This window comes from Dendrobates tinctorius, unplaced genomic scaffold (assembly GCF_039654945.1).
Source record: "Dendrobates tinctorius isolate UK_male_01 unplaced genomic scaffold, ASM3965494v1 ptg000028l, whole genome shotgun sequence".
Classification (NCBI taxonomy): Eukaryota; Metazoa; Chordata; class Amphibia; order Anura; family Dendrobatidae; genus Dendrobates; species Dendrobates tinctorius.
The window spans coordinates 46,053-60,354 of NW_027361696.1; the positions used below are offsets into that span (position 1 = coordinate 46,053).

Consider the following 14,302-nt stretch of genomic DNA (forward strand, 5'->3'; position numbering starts at 1 on the left):
CACTGATTGGGTGGATCAAGAAAATGCTGTAGATATAGTATATCTTGACTTCAGCAAAGCATTTGACAAAGTATCTCATACAATCCTTATTGAAAAAATGACTAAGTATGGAATGGACAAGGCAACTGTTAGGTGGATTCATAACTGGCTTAGTGATCGGACCCAAAGAGTGGTCGTAAATGGCTGCACATCCAGTTGGAAGAATGTCTCAAGTGGGGTACCACAGGGATCTGTCCTGGGCCCTGTATTGTTCAACATCTTTATCAACGATTTAGATGAAGGAATTGAGGGTAAACTGATTAAATTTGCTGATGACACAAAGCTAGGAGGGATAGCTAATACTAGAGAAGAGAGAGAGAGGATTCAAAAAGATATAAATAAACTGGAGCAGTAACTAACAGAATGGTTTTTAACAGGGAAAAATGCAAAGTACTACATCTGGGCAATAAAAATGAAAAAAGCATATACAGAATGGGAGGAAGAGCTAAGCAACAGCACATGTGAAAAAGACTTGGGTATACTAATAGATCACAGACTGAATATGAGTCAACAGTGTGATGCAGCAGCAAAAAAGGCAAATGCAATTCTAGGATGTACTAACAGAAGCTTACAGTCTAGATCACGTGAAGTCATTATTGCCCTCTACTCCTCTTTGGTCAGACCTCATCTGGAATATTGTGTCCAGTTTTGGGCACCACATTTTAAGAAAGACATCAACAAACTGGAGCGAGTTCAGAAAAGAGCGACCAGAATGGTGACCGGTCTGCAAACCCTGTCTTATGAGGAAAGGTTGCAGGATTTGGGAATGTTTAGTTTGCAAAAGAGAAGACTGAGAGGAGACTTAATAGCTGTCTACAAATATCTAAAGGGCTGTCACATTGTAGAAGGATCATCTTTATTCTCATTTGCACAAGGAAGGACTAGAAGCAATGGGATGAAACTGAATGGGAGGAGACACAGATTAGATATTAGAAAAAACTTTTTGACAGAGTGATCAATGAGTGGAACAGGCTGCCATGAGAAGTGGCAAGTTCTCCTCTAATGGAAGTCTTCAAACAGAGACTGGACAGATATCTGACTGGGATGATTTAGCGAATCCTGCTTTGAGCAGGGGGTTGGACCAGATGGCCCAGGAGGTCCCTTCCAACTCTACGATTCTATGATTAAGTATCTAAGTTACCATGGACGCTTTGTAATCATGAGTAGCGGCGGCCATCTTTTTCCTGTCATGCGCAGTACGACTTTTTGTTACTAGGAACGCTGTGTATCTATGAGTAGCGGCGGCCATTTTCTTCCGGTCATGCGCAGTGTGATTCGTTATGTTACTATGGGCGCTGTATAGCTACAAGTAGCGGCGGCCATGTTTTCACTGTCATGCGCAGTATGCGTGTCATTATGTTACCAGGGACGCTTTGTATTTATGAGGGGTGACGATTACCTCTTGTTTGTCACGCGCTATTAGGGCCTGGTCTCCTGTTTTCACACATATTGCAGCAATTCACAACTTATAATGATATGGTTTTGATCAAATGACGTATGAGGTAGAATAGGATGGGAAGTTCATCATGGTGATTGTTAAACACACCCTTCCACTTTGATTGGCCAGTTTTGCTATATCCGATGTGCGATTGGTTGAGTTTGGGTATATATACTTACCTGTCTCCAATAGGCGCCACCCCCTGACGAAGGCTAAGGGCCGAAACACGTGTTGGGGAGGGCGGCGGTCCAGACCAGGTGCAGTGTAGCTTGTAAGTTATACCTTATACTTACCATACTCTTTGATGTCTAACGCTGTTTTCAGAAATATTCCTGGTCCAGGATATAAACTATGCATATACTGACACCTATCGGTGCTATTGGGTATTATTCCCATTATACATGTGGTATATCTATGCAGTGAAGCTACTTTCACACTTGCGTTTTTTTGCTGCGCGTTTTTTGCGCACACAAACGCATGGAAAAAACGCATCATGCGTTTGTGTGCGTTTTTTGGTGCTTTTTTTAGCGTACAATGGGGGTTTTGCTGTAAAAAAACGCATTGCTTTTTTTGGGGCAAGTCGAAATAAGAAACTTCTCGGGGCAAGAGAAATAAGGTCCCCCGATCCCCCCCTGTACCTTCCGGTGGTCCTGCGTCCCTGCAGCTTCCTCCGGTGGGCGCCACCATCTTGGATCCGGAGAAAATGGCAGGCGCATGCGCAGTGCGCCCGCCGGGAATCTGCAGGCTCCGGCTGGCAGATTCCATTCATTCATTTTGATCACGATGATAAACTATCATCGTGATCAAAATAAAAAAAATAGTAAATAGGCCCCGTTTATCACCCCCTTAGTTAGGCAAACACAATGAATCAAAGAAAATATTTTTTTTTTTTCATTTTTCCATTAGGGCTAGAATTAGGGTTGGAATTAGGGTTAGACTTAGGGTTAGAATTAGTATTAGCGTTGGGATTAGGGTTAGGGGTGTGTTGGGGTTAGGGTTGGAGCAAGAATTGAGGGGTTTCCACTATTTACCAACTTTGGGGGTCTAATTTCTCCTGTTACCCTTGGGAAAATTTTCACGGCTCTGCGTCATAAACTTCTGTGAAGCACTTGGGGGTTCAAAGTGCTCACCACATATCTAGAAAAGCTCCGTGGGGGGTTTATACTGTTTATGAACATCAGGTGCTCTGCAAACGCAAAATGACGCCCACAGAACATTCCATCAAATCTGCATTCCAAAATGGCGCTCCACATATGGGGTATCAGTGTACTCAGGACAAATTGCACAACAACATTTGTGGTTCAATTTCTCCTGTTACCCTTAGGAAAATAAAAAATAGCGGGCGTTAAAATCATTTTTGAGGAAAAAAATGTTTTTTTTATTTTCAAGGCTCTGGGTTTATAAACTTCTGTGAAGCACGTGGGGGTTCAAAGTGCTCACCACAAATCTAGATAAGCTCCTTCAGGGGTCTAATTTCCAAAATGGGGTCACTTGTGGGGAGTTTATACTGTTAGGCACATCAGTGGCTCTGCAAAACGCAACGACACCCGCAGACCATTCCATCAAAGTCTGCATTCCAAAATGGCGTTCCTTCCATTTCGAGGTCTCCCATGCGCCCAAGCAGTGGTTCCCCACCACATATGGGGTTATCTTCATACTCCGGACTAATTGCACAACAACTTTTGTGGTCCAATTTCTCCTGTTACCCTTGATAAAATAAAACATAGCAGGCTAAAAAATCATTTGAGGAAAAAAAAAGTGATTTTTTATTTTCACTGCTCTGCGTTATAAACTTCTTTGAAGCACTTGGGGGTTCAAAGTGCTCACCACACATCTAGATAAGTTCCTTCAGGGGTCTAGTTTCCAAGATGGTGTAATTGTGGTTTTTTTTCACTGTTTAGGCACATCAGGGGCTCTCCAAAAGCGACATGGCATCCAATCTCAATACCAGCCAATTCTGCATTGAAAAAGTCAAACGGTACTCCTTCCCTTCTGAGCTCTGCCGTGCGCCCAAACAGTGGTTTACGCCCACATATAGGGTATCAGCATACTCAGGACAAATCGCACAATAACTGTGGGGGTATGATTTCTCCTGATACCCTTGTAAAAATAAAAATTTGGGGGCGAAAAGATCATTTTTGTGGAAAAAAAATGATTTTTTATTTTCACGGCTCTACGTTATAAACTTCTGTGAAGCACTTGAAGGTTCAAAGTGCTCACCACATATCTAGATAAGTTCCTTAAGGGGTCTAGTTTCCAAAAGTGAGTCACTTGTTGGGGGTTTCCACTGTTTAGGAACATTAGGGGCTCTCCGAATGCAACATGGCATCCGATCTCAATTGCAGCCAATTCTGCGTTGAAAAAGTCAAACGGCGCTCCTTCCCTTGTGAGCTCTGCCGTGCGCTGAAAAAGTGGTTTACCCCCACATATGGGGTATTGGTGTATTCAGGAGAAATTGCACAACAAATTTTTAGGTTTATTTTCTCTTTTACCACTTGTGAAAATAAAAAAAATTGGATCTGAAGTAAATCTTTTGCAAAAATAAGTTAAATGTTAATTTTTTCCTTCCACATTTCTTTAGTTCCTGTGAAGCACGTAAAGGGTTAATAAACTTCTCGAATGTGGTTTTGAGCACCTTGAGGGGTCTAGTTTTTAGAATGGTGTCACATTTTGGTATTTTCTGTCATGTACACCTCTCAAAATAACTTTAAATATGATGTGGTCCCTAAAAAAAATGGTTTTGTAAATTTTGTTGTAAAAATGAGAAATCGTTAGTCAACTTTTAACCCTTATAACTTCCTAACAAAAAAAAATTTGTTTACAAAATTGTGCTGATATAAAGTGGACATGTGGGAAATGTTATTTATTAAGAAATTTATGTGACACATCTCTCTGATTTAAGGGCATAAAAATTTAAAGTTTTAAAATTGCAAAATTTTCGCCATATTTCCATTTTTTTCATAAATAAACACAAGACATATCGAAGAAATTTTACCACTAACATGAAGTACAATATGTCACGAAAAAACAATCTCAGAATCAGTGGGATCCGTTAAAGCGTTCCAGAGTTATAACCTCAAAGTGACAGTGGTCAGAATTGTAAAAATTGGCCCGGTCATTTAGCTGTAAAATGGCTCTGTCACTAAGGGTTTACATTTTCTTCACTGTATATTTTTGAGATACATTTGTTAACACCATTTTCTGCAATAATTTGCCCTTATGAAATGGATAGTACTGCCCTCTTATGTATATTTTTATATTATAAAACACTGATGCTTTGCTACTTTTAAAATACCTCAAGTACCTTCATTTATAAAATAATAAAGTATATATATTTTTACATTCAGGACTTATGGTCAATGTTTCTTGTGTTTTGTGCGGTGTTCAGTGATTTGACTGTCCTAACAATTATAATTACGTAGTCTGTGGGGTTATCAGCTATAGATACGACTGGGTCTGCATATATCACTATGTGATTGCTGGTTTTCCCGTTTTCCTTTATGTGTGGTGCCAGTATGAAGGAGGAAGGCTCCGGACAGTATGGGGCCCCGGTATAAAGAGCCACTGACAGCATGAAGGAGGAAGGCTCCAGACAGTACGGGGCCCCAGTGTAAGGAGACACAGACAGCATGAAGGAGGAAGACTCCGGACAGTACTGGGCCACAGTGTAAGGAGACACAGAGAGCATGAAGGAGGAAGGCTCCAGACAGTACGGGGGCCCCAGTGTAAAGAGCTACTGACAACATGAAGGAGGAAGACCCCGGACAGTGCAGGGCCAAAGTGACAGCAAGAAGGAGGAAGCCTCCAGACAGTACGGGGCCCTAGTGACAGCATGAAGGAGGAAGGCTGCGGGTGACATCGGATTTACCTTATCATCAATCGTGTCGAACTTGGTGAGCACGATGCCATCGATGAGCCGTGGCTTCTCTGACAGCGAGTGATCGGCCAACGCCTTGTTAAACTTCACCTATGATTATGAAGACAACACGTTGTTCCCCATGAAGCATCTCTGCCCCAGCGAGAGCCCAAACCCAACAATATGTCACCGCACCAGCTGATCCACCGCCTCATTGCCCACTAAGGCTTCCCCAACAAAAAGGACGAGATCAGGCATGTTGACGGCGATGAGCTTGGCCAGCGCAGTCATCAGGGGAGCGTTGTCCTGCATGCGGCCGGCCGTGTCCACCAGCACCACGTCATAACCCTGATTCCGAGCTGCATGAAGACAAAGTAATCACAGAGGGTCTCATTCACCAGACAGCGCTGACCCCCAGAACAGCTGATCTGAGGAGCATCAGAAATCCAGACCACCCCTGTAATGAATGAACCCCTCCTGTGCATCTCTCCTGCAGATGGTGCTCACCATAAGATATGGCCTCCATGGCGATGCCAGCAGCGTCTTTGCCATAGCCCTTCTCATAGAGCTGCACCATGGAGCGGCCATTGTGCTTCTCAGGAGGGTGCAGGGAATTAAGGCGTTTTGTGTGAGTGCGCAGCTGCTCCACCGCCCCGGCGCGGAACGTGTCACATGCCGCAATCAGCACGTTATAACCGTTCTCTATCAGCCAGAAGGAAATCTGCAGCAGAAAAGACAACATAAGTGAAAGTTGGAGAGAAGGAATGACCGGGAATCGCTCACTCACTTACCTTGGCCAAGTTGGTGGATTTCCCCACTCCGTTGACCCCACAGAAAGTGATGACGTACGGACGACGCACGCGCTGCGACTCCATCACATCACGCAGCACATCCACACGGCGCTTTGGCTGCAAGATCTGCACCAGGGACTCCTGTAAAGCTTGTTTAACTGCAGACGTCACAGCTGATGGGAAAAAAGAACAGCGGTGCACAGTGAGCGCAGCCCTGGGTAATAATACAGGATATGTATTGTATGTGAACAGTGAATGCAGAGCTGGCATGTAATACAGGATCAGTAATGTACACAGTGACTGACTACACCAGCAAACTATTGAGTGCAGCTCTGGAGTATAATACAGGATGGAACTCAGGATCAGTAATGTAATGTATGTACACATTAACTGCACCAGCAGAATAGTGAGTGCAGCTATGGAGTATAATACAGGATGGAACTCAGGATCAGTAATGTAATGTATGTACAGTACACAGTGACTGCACCAGCAGAATAGTGAGTGCAGCTCTGGAGTATAATACAGGATGTAACAGTCAGTATTGATATAGGACTTACTTGAGAAAGTTCCCATGACTTTCCCTTCCAGTCTCTTTGCCACTGACTCGCACAGCTGCACAGCAATGTCCGCTGCTACATTCTTGGCTGCAAGAATAGCAAACATGTAAGAAATTTCTGATCTTTTGCCATTCAGAAAACCAGGAAAGAGGAGTGTCAGGAGCAGCTGGCCTCCATTATTCACCATGTACTTTTATATCAGCCTCACCTATGAGATGATCTTTCATCTTCTCCAGCACCGGCTCCATGTCAACCATGGTTAGACTTTTAGCCCCAACCAGACCCTTCAACATCCCAAACATCCCTCCAAAGCCGCTCTTCTTGGCACTAGGAAAAGAACCCAGTAGTGGTGAGAGCGCAGCACGGACCCACAGCCCTGACCAGTAGTACAGACAGGTGGTCTACCTGGACCTGTCCACAGATGGAGTGGATTTAGTTTGGACAGTGGGGATGTCTTCCTCTTCTTCACTGCTGCTTTCATACTCCACATCTGGGGGGTTCCCTGACATGAAACCACTGCGAAATCTCTGAAATACACATCATATGAACACTTCAAGGGAATGTCCAGGATCCGCCAAACATGGATGGACGCCTTCTTCCTGTCAACAAGTTGTGTCTGGCATTACACCTCATATCTATAGAGGTGAACGATGCAGAAATGTAATCCCACACACAAGCTGTAGTTTTTGGAAGAAGGCTGCCATGTTTTTCTGACCTTGCGCAAGTCCCTTCACCTGGGTGACCAATACTAATGGCTGCCATAACAGTAACCTTATAGACAAACAACATACAATAGTAACAAACCTTCAGCTGTAAGAATCATAAAAAAACTTTCTTATTCTCGGAGATTTCTACTCATTCACTGCAAGGGGAGATCTTGTAAATGATGAGGAATAGAAGCATAGATTCCTATGTACAGCAACGGGATACAGTGGTGCCGAATCTTACCAGCGTCTCGAGGTCCTCGTCCGGCGCGGCCCCCTCCTCCATGCTGCCGTTGGTGGTGGGTTTGCTGTAGTCTAGCTCTTTGGTGTTGGATGCGCCAAGCTCCCATACCCGTGGCTGCTTTCCTTTTTCCTTCTGAGCCTCCGGTTTTGGGGATTTGCTATAAAAAATGGCTAAAACTGTCAGTACTCAGTGACAGGACCCAGCCCCCAGGATCCCTGTGCACTGTGTCCGCACCTGGCCTTGTCCCCGGTCTTCATCTTCTTCTTGAAGAACTCCTCACGCTTCCGCTGCATGGTCTCCTCAGCGCTCAGCTCCTCCTTGTCCCCGGAGGACGGCAGCACACTCACCTTCGGTTTATTGGAAGTGACGGCTTCTGGTGCAATATCTGCAAAACATAGCGGAGCTCAGTAATAATAATAACAATCTTTATTTATATAGCGCCAACATATTCCGCAGCGCTTTACAGTTGAACAGATTCAAACACAACAGTCATAAGTAATAACGTTAACAATACAATAATTAAAGCGAAATAAGACGACCCTGCTCGTGGGAGCTTACAATCTACAATGAGGTGGGGGCAATACAAAGCACAGGTTTGTATTTACAATGATGTATTTACAAGGATGGTCCAGCCATCTTCAGGGGGTGGGGGATAGATGGAGAAAGTGAATGGGCTACACACACAAAAATAAAATGACTTTGATTACTGAATGTGATAGGCCGCTCTGAACAAATGTGTTTTGAGCGAGCGCCTAAATCTATGCAAATTGTGGATGGTCCTAATATTTTGGGGTAGAGCATTCCAGAGGATTGGCGCAGCACGGGAGAAGTCTTGGAGTCGGGAGTGGGAGGTATGGATTAGGGCAGAGGTTAGTCGAAAGTCATTTGCAGAGAGCAGTGGTCGGTTAGGCCGATAGACAGAAATGAGGGAGGAGATGTAAGGGGGTGCCGCACTGTGGATAGCTTTGTGGGTGAGAACAAGTACTTTGAATTGTATCCTGTAATGAATGGGCAGCCAGTGTAACGACTGGCAAAGAGCGGACGCGCCGAGAAACGATTAGCCAGATGGACAACCCTGGCTGCTGCATTAAGGATGGACTGGAGAGGGGAGAGTCGAGTGAGGGGGGAGGCCAATTAATAGAGCGTTACAGTAGTCCAGGCGGGAGTGGATCAGGGCGACAGTGAGGGTTTTTGTTGTTTCCATGGTGAGAAAAGGGCGGATTCTAGAGATGTTCTTTAGGTGTAAGCGGCACGAGCGGGCAAGAGATTGTATATGGGAGGTGAAGGAGAGATCGGAGTCAAACATAACGCCCAGACAGCGCGCTTGCTGTCGGGGTGTTATTATGGTGCCACCCACGGAGAGGGAAATGTCAGATTTAGGGAGGTTAGTAGATGGCGGGAGCAGAAGAAGTTCAGTTTTGGAGAGGTTGAGTTTCAGATAGAGAGCAGGCATGATGTTGGAGACTGCAGACAGACAGTCAGTGGCATTCTGTAGTACAACGGGGGTAAGGTCAGGGGATGATGTGTATAGTTGTGTGTCATCAGCATAAAGATGGTACTGAAAGCCAAATCTGCTGATGGTCTGTCCAATTGGGGCTGTGTAGAGAGAGGAGAAGGGGGCCATGAACTGAGCCCTGAGGTACCCCGACAGTGAGAGGAAGAGGAGATGAAGTGGAGCCAGAGAACAGAACACTGAAGGAGCGGTCAGAAAGATAGGAGGAGAACCAGGAGAGAGCAGTGTCCTTAATGCCTAGTGACTGGAGCCTAGAGAGTAGGAGAGGGTGGTCAACAGTGTCGAAAGCTGCAGAAAGGTCGAGAAGAATGAGCAGAGAGTGGTTACCGTTACGTTTTGCTGTCAGAAGGTCACTGGTCACTTTGAGTGCAGTTTCTGTTGAATGTAGGTGGCGGAAACCGGACTGTGAAGGGTCTAAGAGGGAGTGAGTGGAGAGGTAACGGGTAAGGCGGGAGTATATCAGGCGCTCCAAGAGTTTAGAGATGAAGGGGAGATTGGAGACTGGTCTGAAGTTGTTTGTGCAGGATGGGTCGAGGGTGGGTTTCTTTAGTAATGGGGTAATGATAGAGTGTTTGAAGGAGGAGGGGAAAATGCCAGAGGAGAGGGAGAGATTAAAAATTGTAGTTAGGCGAGTTGTGAGGACTGGAGAGAGAGACTGGAGGAGATGTGAGGGAATGGGGTCGGTTGTGCATGTAGTCGGACGAGAAGAGGAGAGGAGCCTGGAGACGACTTCTTCTGTGATGGGATCGAATGTGGAGAGTGAGCCAGGGGAAATGCAGGGAGGGATGGGAGTCACTGAACTTGGCGATTGGGAGCGGATTTCCTGGCGGATAATGTCTATTTTCTCTATAAAGTGGGAGGCCAGGTCATCAGCACAAATGTCTGTGATAGGGGCTTGTGCTTTTGGCTTGAGGAGGGAGTGAAAGGTGTCAAAAAGTTTCTTGGGGTTGTTGAATAGTGAGATCAGGGTGGTGAAGTAGGTCTGTTTGGCGAGGTGAAGGGCACAGTTATATGTCCTTAACATAAATTTGAAGTGTATGAAGTCTTCTGGTGTGCGTGTTTTCCTCCAGTAAATGGAGAACAGGCAGATGAGCCCCCCAAGGCCCTATGGATGCCCCTGATGTGTGAGGTCTGTGGGGTCCACACAAGTCCCGGCCCCCACATATCAGCCAGACACCACATAATACACACGTATTCTCCGTCCAGGACACTGCAGGGTTAACGCTCGGCACTCACTCTCTTTCTTAGAAGACTTGCTCTTCTTATGATTTTCCTTCACTTTTTCTCCCGGCTTTTCAATCATGGACTTCACCGTCTTCTTGGACTTCTCGGACTGTTTGAAGGTCTTCATGGCGGCAGGCGCTCGAGCTCGGCTACTCTCCTCCGCTGCCCTGTACGACAGACACAAGTCAGCTCAGGATCACAAATCCCCACAAAACAGCCCATGGATAATCCAAGACACCTCCATACTGAGGTCGGGCTACACCCTGTCACCCACCAACCTGAGAAGGAAGTCAAAATCATCCTGAAAATCGAAAGAGCCGCTTAATAAACCCAGCGTGCCGTTCTGCTGGATCTGATTGCGATACTTATCCCGGAATTCTTTATGGACGTCGTCTATTAACTTGTCCACATACGTCAGCGTTAAAATCTTCTGGTATCCGACCTATGGGGACAGGAGACGGATGAAGAGGTGACACACAAGGGTTAAAGTGCAGGACGTTCCCCTCCTCATCGGCTGGTCATGCTGTGATCAGACCCATATTGAGCAGTCCCATGCCCCGCTCCATCCATCCATAGATTAGGAGACTCAGGCTGAGGGAGGACACAGAATAACTTGGGATATGTATCAGCGCACTGGCCACCGCCACAATACATGTCTTACCACGAACACCAACTCAAACTGATTGTCCAGCTTGTACTTCAGGGTGAGGGAGTCATGGTTGTAGCAGTTGCTGCCGCCTCGCTCCTACAGAGACAACACAGACAATGATGAGAGCAGTGAGCCACACCCTTGACAAACCGCAGTGTTATAGCTCCCAGGTCCGATCCAGCTGCACAGCACCTGGACAGGATGCCTCAAAAGTGCCAGTGGAGCCTCAGTGAACCCCAGAATATTGACCCAACGGTCACAAGATCCCATGACCTGCAACATCCCAATATTAGAAGAACATGATGGGGGACTCGGGGGGGGGGGGGGGGGTCACAGAATATAGTAGAGAGGAAACAATCAATCGTACATCACCCCTCTCCCCACATCAGGTCCCGCAGTAATACAATCATGTCATCTCTGTACTGAACCCCCCAGACTAACAGTACAAAACCCAACACCACCGTGCCACTCACGCTTGGGCCCCTAAAAAAACCAAAGCAAGAGCTGCACCATAGATGTCGGCATATGGAGTTCAAACCTTACAGCAGTAGGACACCCTGGGAATCGCTGGCCTCCTCCCAGTCACTCTCATCCCCTCCGGTCACTCCTACCTCGGGAATCACTGCACCACTTGGTCACCTCCCCATACCTCGGGACTCAATACACCCCCTCCTGGTCACCACGCCTACTCCCAGGGACTCACTGCGCCCCCTCCCGGTCGTCCCCCCAAGAATCACTGAGCCCCCTCCCGGTTAACGTTCCTAAACCCTGAGAATCACTGCGCCCCTTCATGGTCACTCTTCCCACTCCCTCATCTCCAAGAAGCACTGCGCCACCCCCGGTCACCTCCCTACACCCTGGAAATCACTGCGGCACCCCCGGTCACCTCCCTACACCCTGGAAATCACTGCGCCCCTTCATGGTCACTCTTCCCACTCCCTCATCTCCAAGAAGCACTGCGCCACCCCCGGTCACCTCCCTACACCCTGGAAATCACTGAGCCCCTTCACTTTCAATCCTCCTGCCCCCTCATCTCCGAGAAGCACTGCGCCACCCCCGGTCACTTCCCTACACCCTGGGAAACACTGCCCCCCTCCACTCAAACCACCACCACACCAAACACAGTCACCCCGCCCCTACACCCCGGGAATCACTGCACCCACTCCCGGTCACGCGCCCTGGGAATCCCTTCGCCCCCTCCCGGTCACCTCCCCACACCCTGGGAATTACTGCACCCCTTCATGGCCACTCCCCTCACCCCCTCATCCGAGGGAAGCACTGCGACACCCCCCCACCCACACAGTCACCTCCCTCCCACTCCGGGACTCACTGTGCCCCCACCATGTCATCTCCTTACACCCCGGGAATCACTGCACCCCCTCACACCCTGTGAATCACTACTCCCCCCATCCCATGTCATCTCCTCACAGCCCGGGAATCACTGCTACCGGTCACCTCCTTACATCCCGAGAATCACTGTGCCCCCCAGTCACCTCCTTACACCCCCTGGTAATCACTGATCCCCCTCCCGGTCACCTCCTTACACCCCAAGATTTACCGAATGCCCCCTCCGGTCACTTTCTTACACCCCGGGAATCAATGGTCATCTCCTTACAACATGAAAATCATTGTGAGACCCCCGCTCTCCATCACTTCCCTACAGCCCAGAGAATCACTGTTCCCCCAACCCTGGAATCAGTATGCCCCCTCCCAGTCACCTCCGCACACCACAAGAATCACTGTTCCCCCTCCCCACACCCTGGGAATCACTGCTCCAACTGCCAGTCACGTCCCGAAGCCCTGGGAATTATTGCGCCTGCCCCTCGGTAACCTCCTCACACCCCAAGAATAATTGCTCCCCCTCCGAGTCTCCTCCTTACTCCCCTAGAATCACTGATCCTCCCACCTCAGTCACTTGCTCACACCCAGGAATCACTGTGCATCCCAGCTCGGTCACCTCCTTACACCCCAGGAATCACTGAACCCCCTCCCGGTCACCTCCTCACACCCCTGGAATCACTGCGACTCCCACCTCGGTCACCTCAATACACCCCAGAAATCACTGTGCCTTACTCCTTACATCCTGGGAATCACTGCGCCTTCCACTCCGGTCACCTTCTCCCACCCCAGGAACCACAGCTCTCCCGCCCATTCACCTTCATACACCCCGGGAATCACTACTTTCCCTCCCAGTCACCTCCTTACACCCCGGGAATCACTGCTCTCCCTCCCAGCCACCTCCGTACACCCTGGGAATCACTGAGCCTCCCCGGTCACCTCCTTAAACCACAGGAATCACTGCGCCTTCCACCCCGGTCACCTCCTTACACCGCAGGAAATCACTGCTCACCCTCCAGGTCCCCTCCTCACTCCGCGAGAATCACTACTCCCCCTCCTGGTCACCTCCTTACACCCCGGAATCACTGCGTCCCCCCCCTTACACCCCGGGAATCACTGGACCTCCCACCTCTGTCACCTCTTTACACCCCAGGAATCACTGCATCCCCTTTTGATCACCTCCTTACACCGTGGGAATCACTGCTTCTCCTCCCAGTCACTTCCTTACACCCCAGGAACCACTGCGCCTCCCACCCGTTACCTCCTTACACCCCAGGATTCACTACTCCCCCTCCTGGTCACCTCCTCCTACCCCAGTCACCTCCTTACACCAAAGGAATCACTGCTACTCCCACGCCAGGCACCTCTTTGCTCCTCAGGAATCACTGTGCTCCCGGTCACCTCCTTACACCCAGGGAACCAATGTGCTCCCTCCACAGCCCGGGAATCACTGCACCCTAGTAGCAGCTGGAAAATGAGGGTCACCCCCCACCCATATGCCATGCACCCCAATACCACAGTCCTGAGGTCTATGCCTGTGGATGTCACCACCCCCGGATACTCCACGTTAATTCATCAGCACCCCAGAACGTCTTCTCCGGAAGCCCAATGTCGGATCCCCCTGTGGGACCCGACAACAGGAGCGCTGACATCTCAGGCCCCGCAGCGCCCCCGGCGGTCACCTGAAGGATGACGGAGCGCAGAAGCGCATTCACTGGGCCGCTGATGGAGCCGCGCACCCCCTGGAAGCACCAGAGCACGATGCCCCCTTTGCTGAAGATTGTGAAGAAGTCCAACATGTTTCTCTGTCCGCGCTGCGCTGCGCACGTCACTCACAGCCCCGGGACACGTCAGAGAAACACCGGGAAAAGTGTCGCTTCCGCTCGTACCGGAAAAGGCGGGCACTCAGCCTTTCAGCGTATCACCCACCGTCATCTTTCTACACCCAT

The 14,302-nt window shown here is 48.5% G+C and overlaps 1 protein-coding gene across 1 annotated transcript in view; it reads right to left on the reverse strand.

The window, feature by feature from the left end:
- Window positions 1-14,279, reverse strand: part of SRPRA (SRP receptor subunit alpha) — a 31,069-nt gene extending 16,790 nt beyond the window's left edge. Inside the window, exons 1-13 of the mRNA XM_073569946.1 lie at window positions 14,036-14,279; window positions 11,028-11,111; window positions 10,645-10,808; window positions 10,379-10,533; window positions 7,864-8,014; window positions 7,630-7,786; window positions 7,087-7,208; window positions 6,890-7,008; window positions 6,682-6,768; window positions 6,125-6,297; window positions 5,841-6,054; window positions 5,529-5,692; window positions 5,346-5,444 (exon numbers count right to left, since the gene is read on the reverse strand). Of these exons, the coding sequence (XP_073426047.1) occupies window positions 5,346-5,444; window positions 5,529-5,692; window positions 5,841-6,054; window positions 6,125-6,297; window positions 6,682-6,768; window positions 6,890-7,008; window positions 7,087-7,208; window positions 7,630-7,786; window positions 7,864-8,014; window positions 10,379-10,533; window positions 10,645-10,808; window positions 11,028-11,111; window positions 14,036-14,152 (1,806 nt within the window). The 5' untranslated portion in view covers window positions 14,153-14,279. The remainder of the gene's footprint in view (window positions 1-5,345; window positions 5,445-5,528; window positions 5,693-5,840; window positions 6,055-6,124; window positions 6,298-6,681; window positions 6,769-6,889; window positions 7,009-7,086; window positions 7,209-7,629; window positions 7,787-7,863; window positions 8,015-10,378; window positions 10,534-10,644; window positions 10,809-11,027; window positions 11,112-14,035) is intronic.
- Window positions 14,280-14,302: the final 23 nt, after the last annotated feature.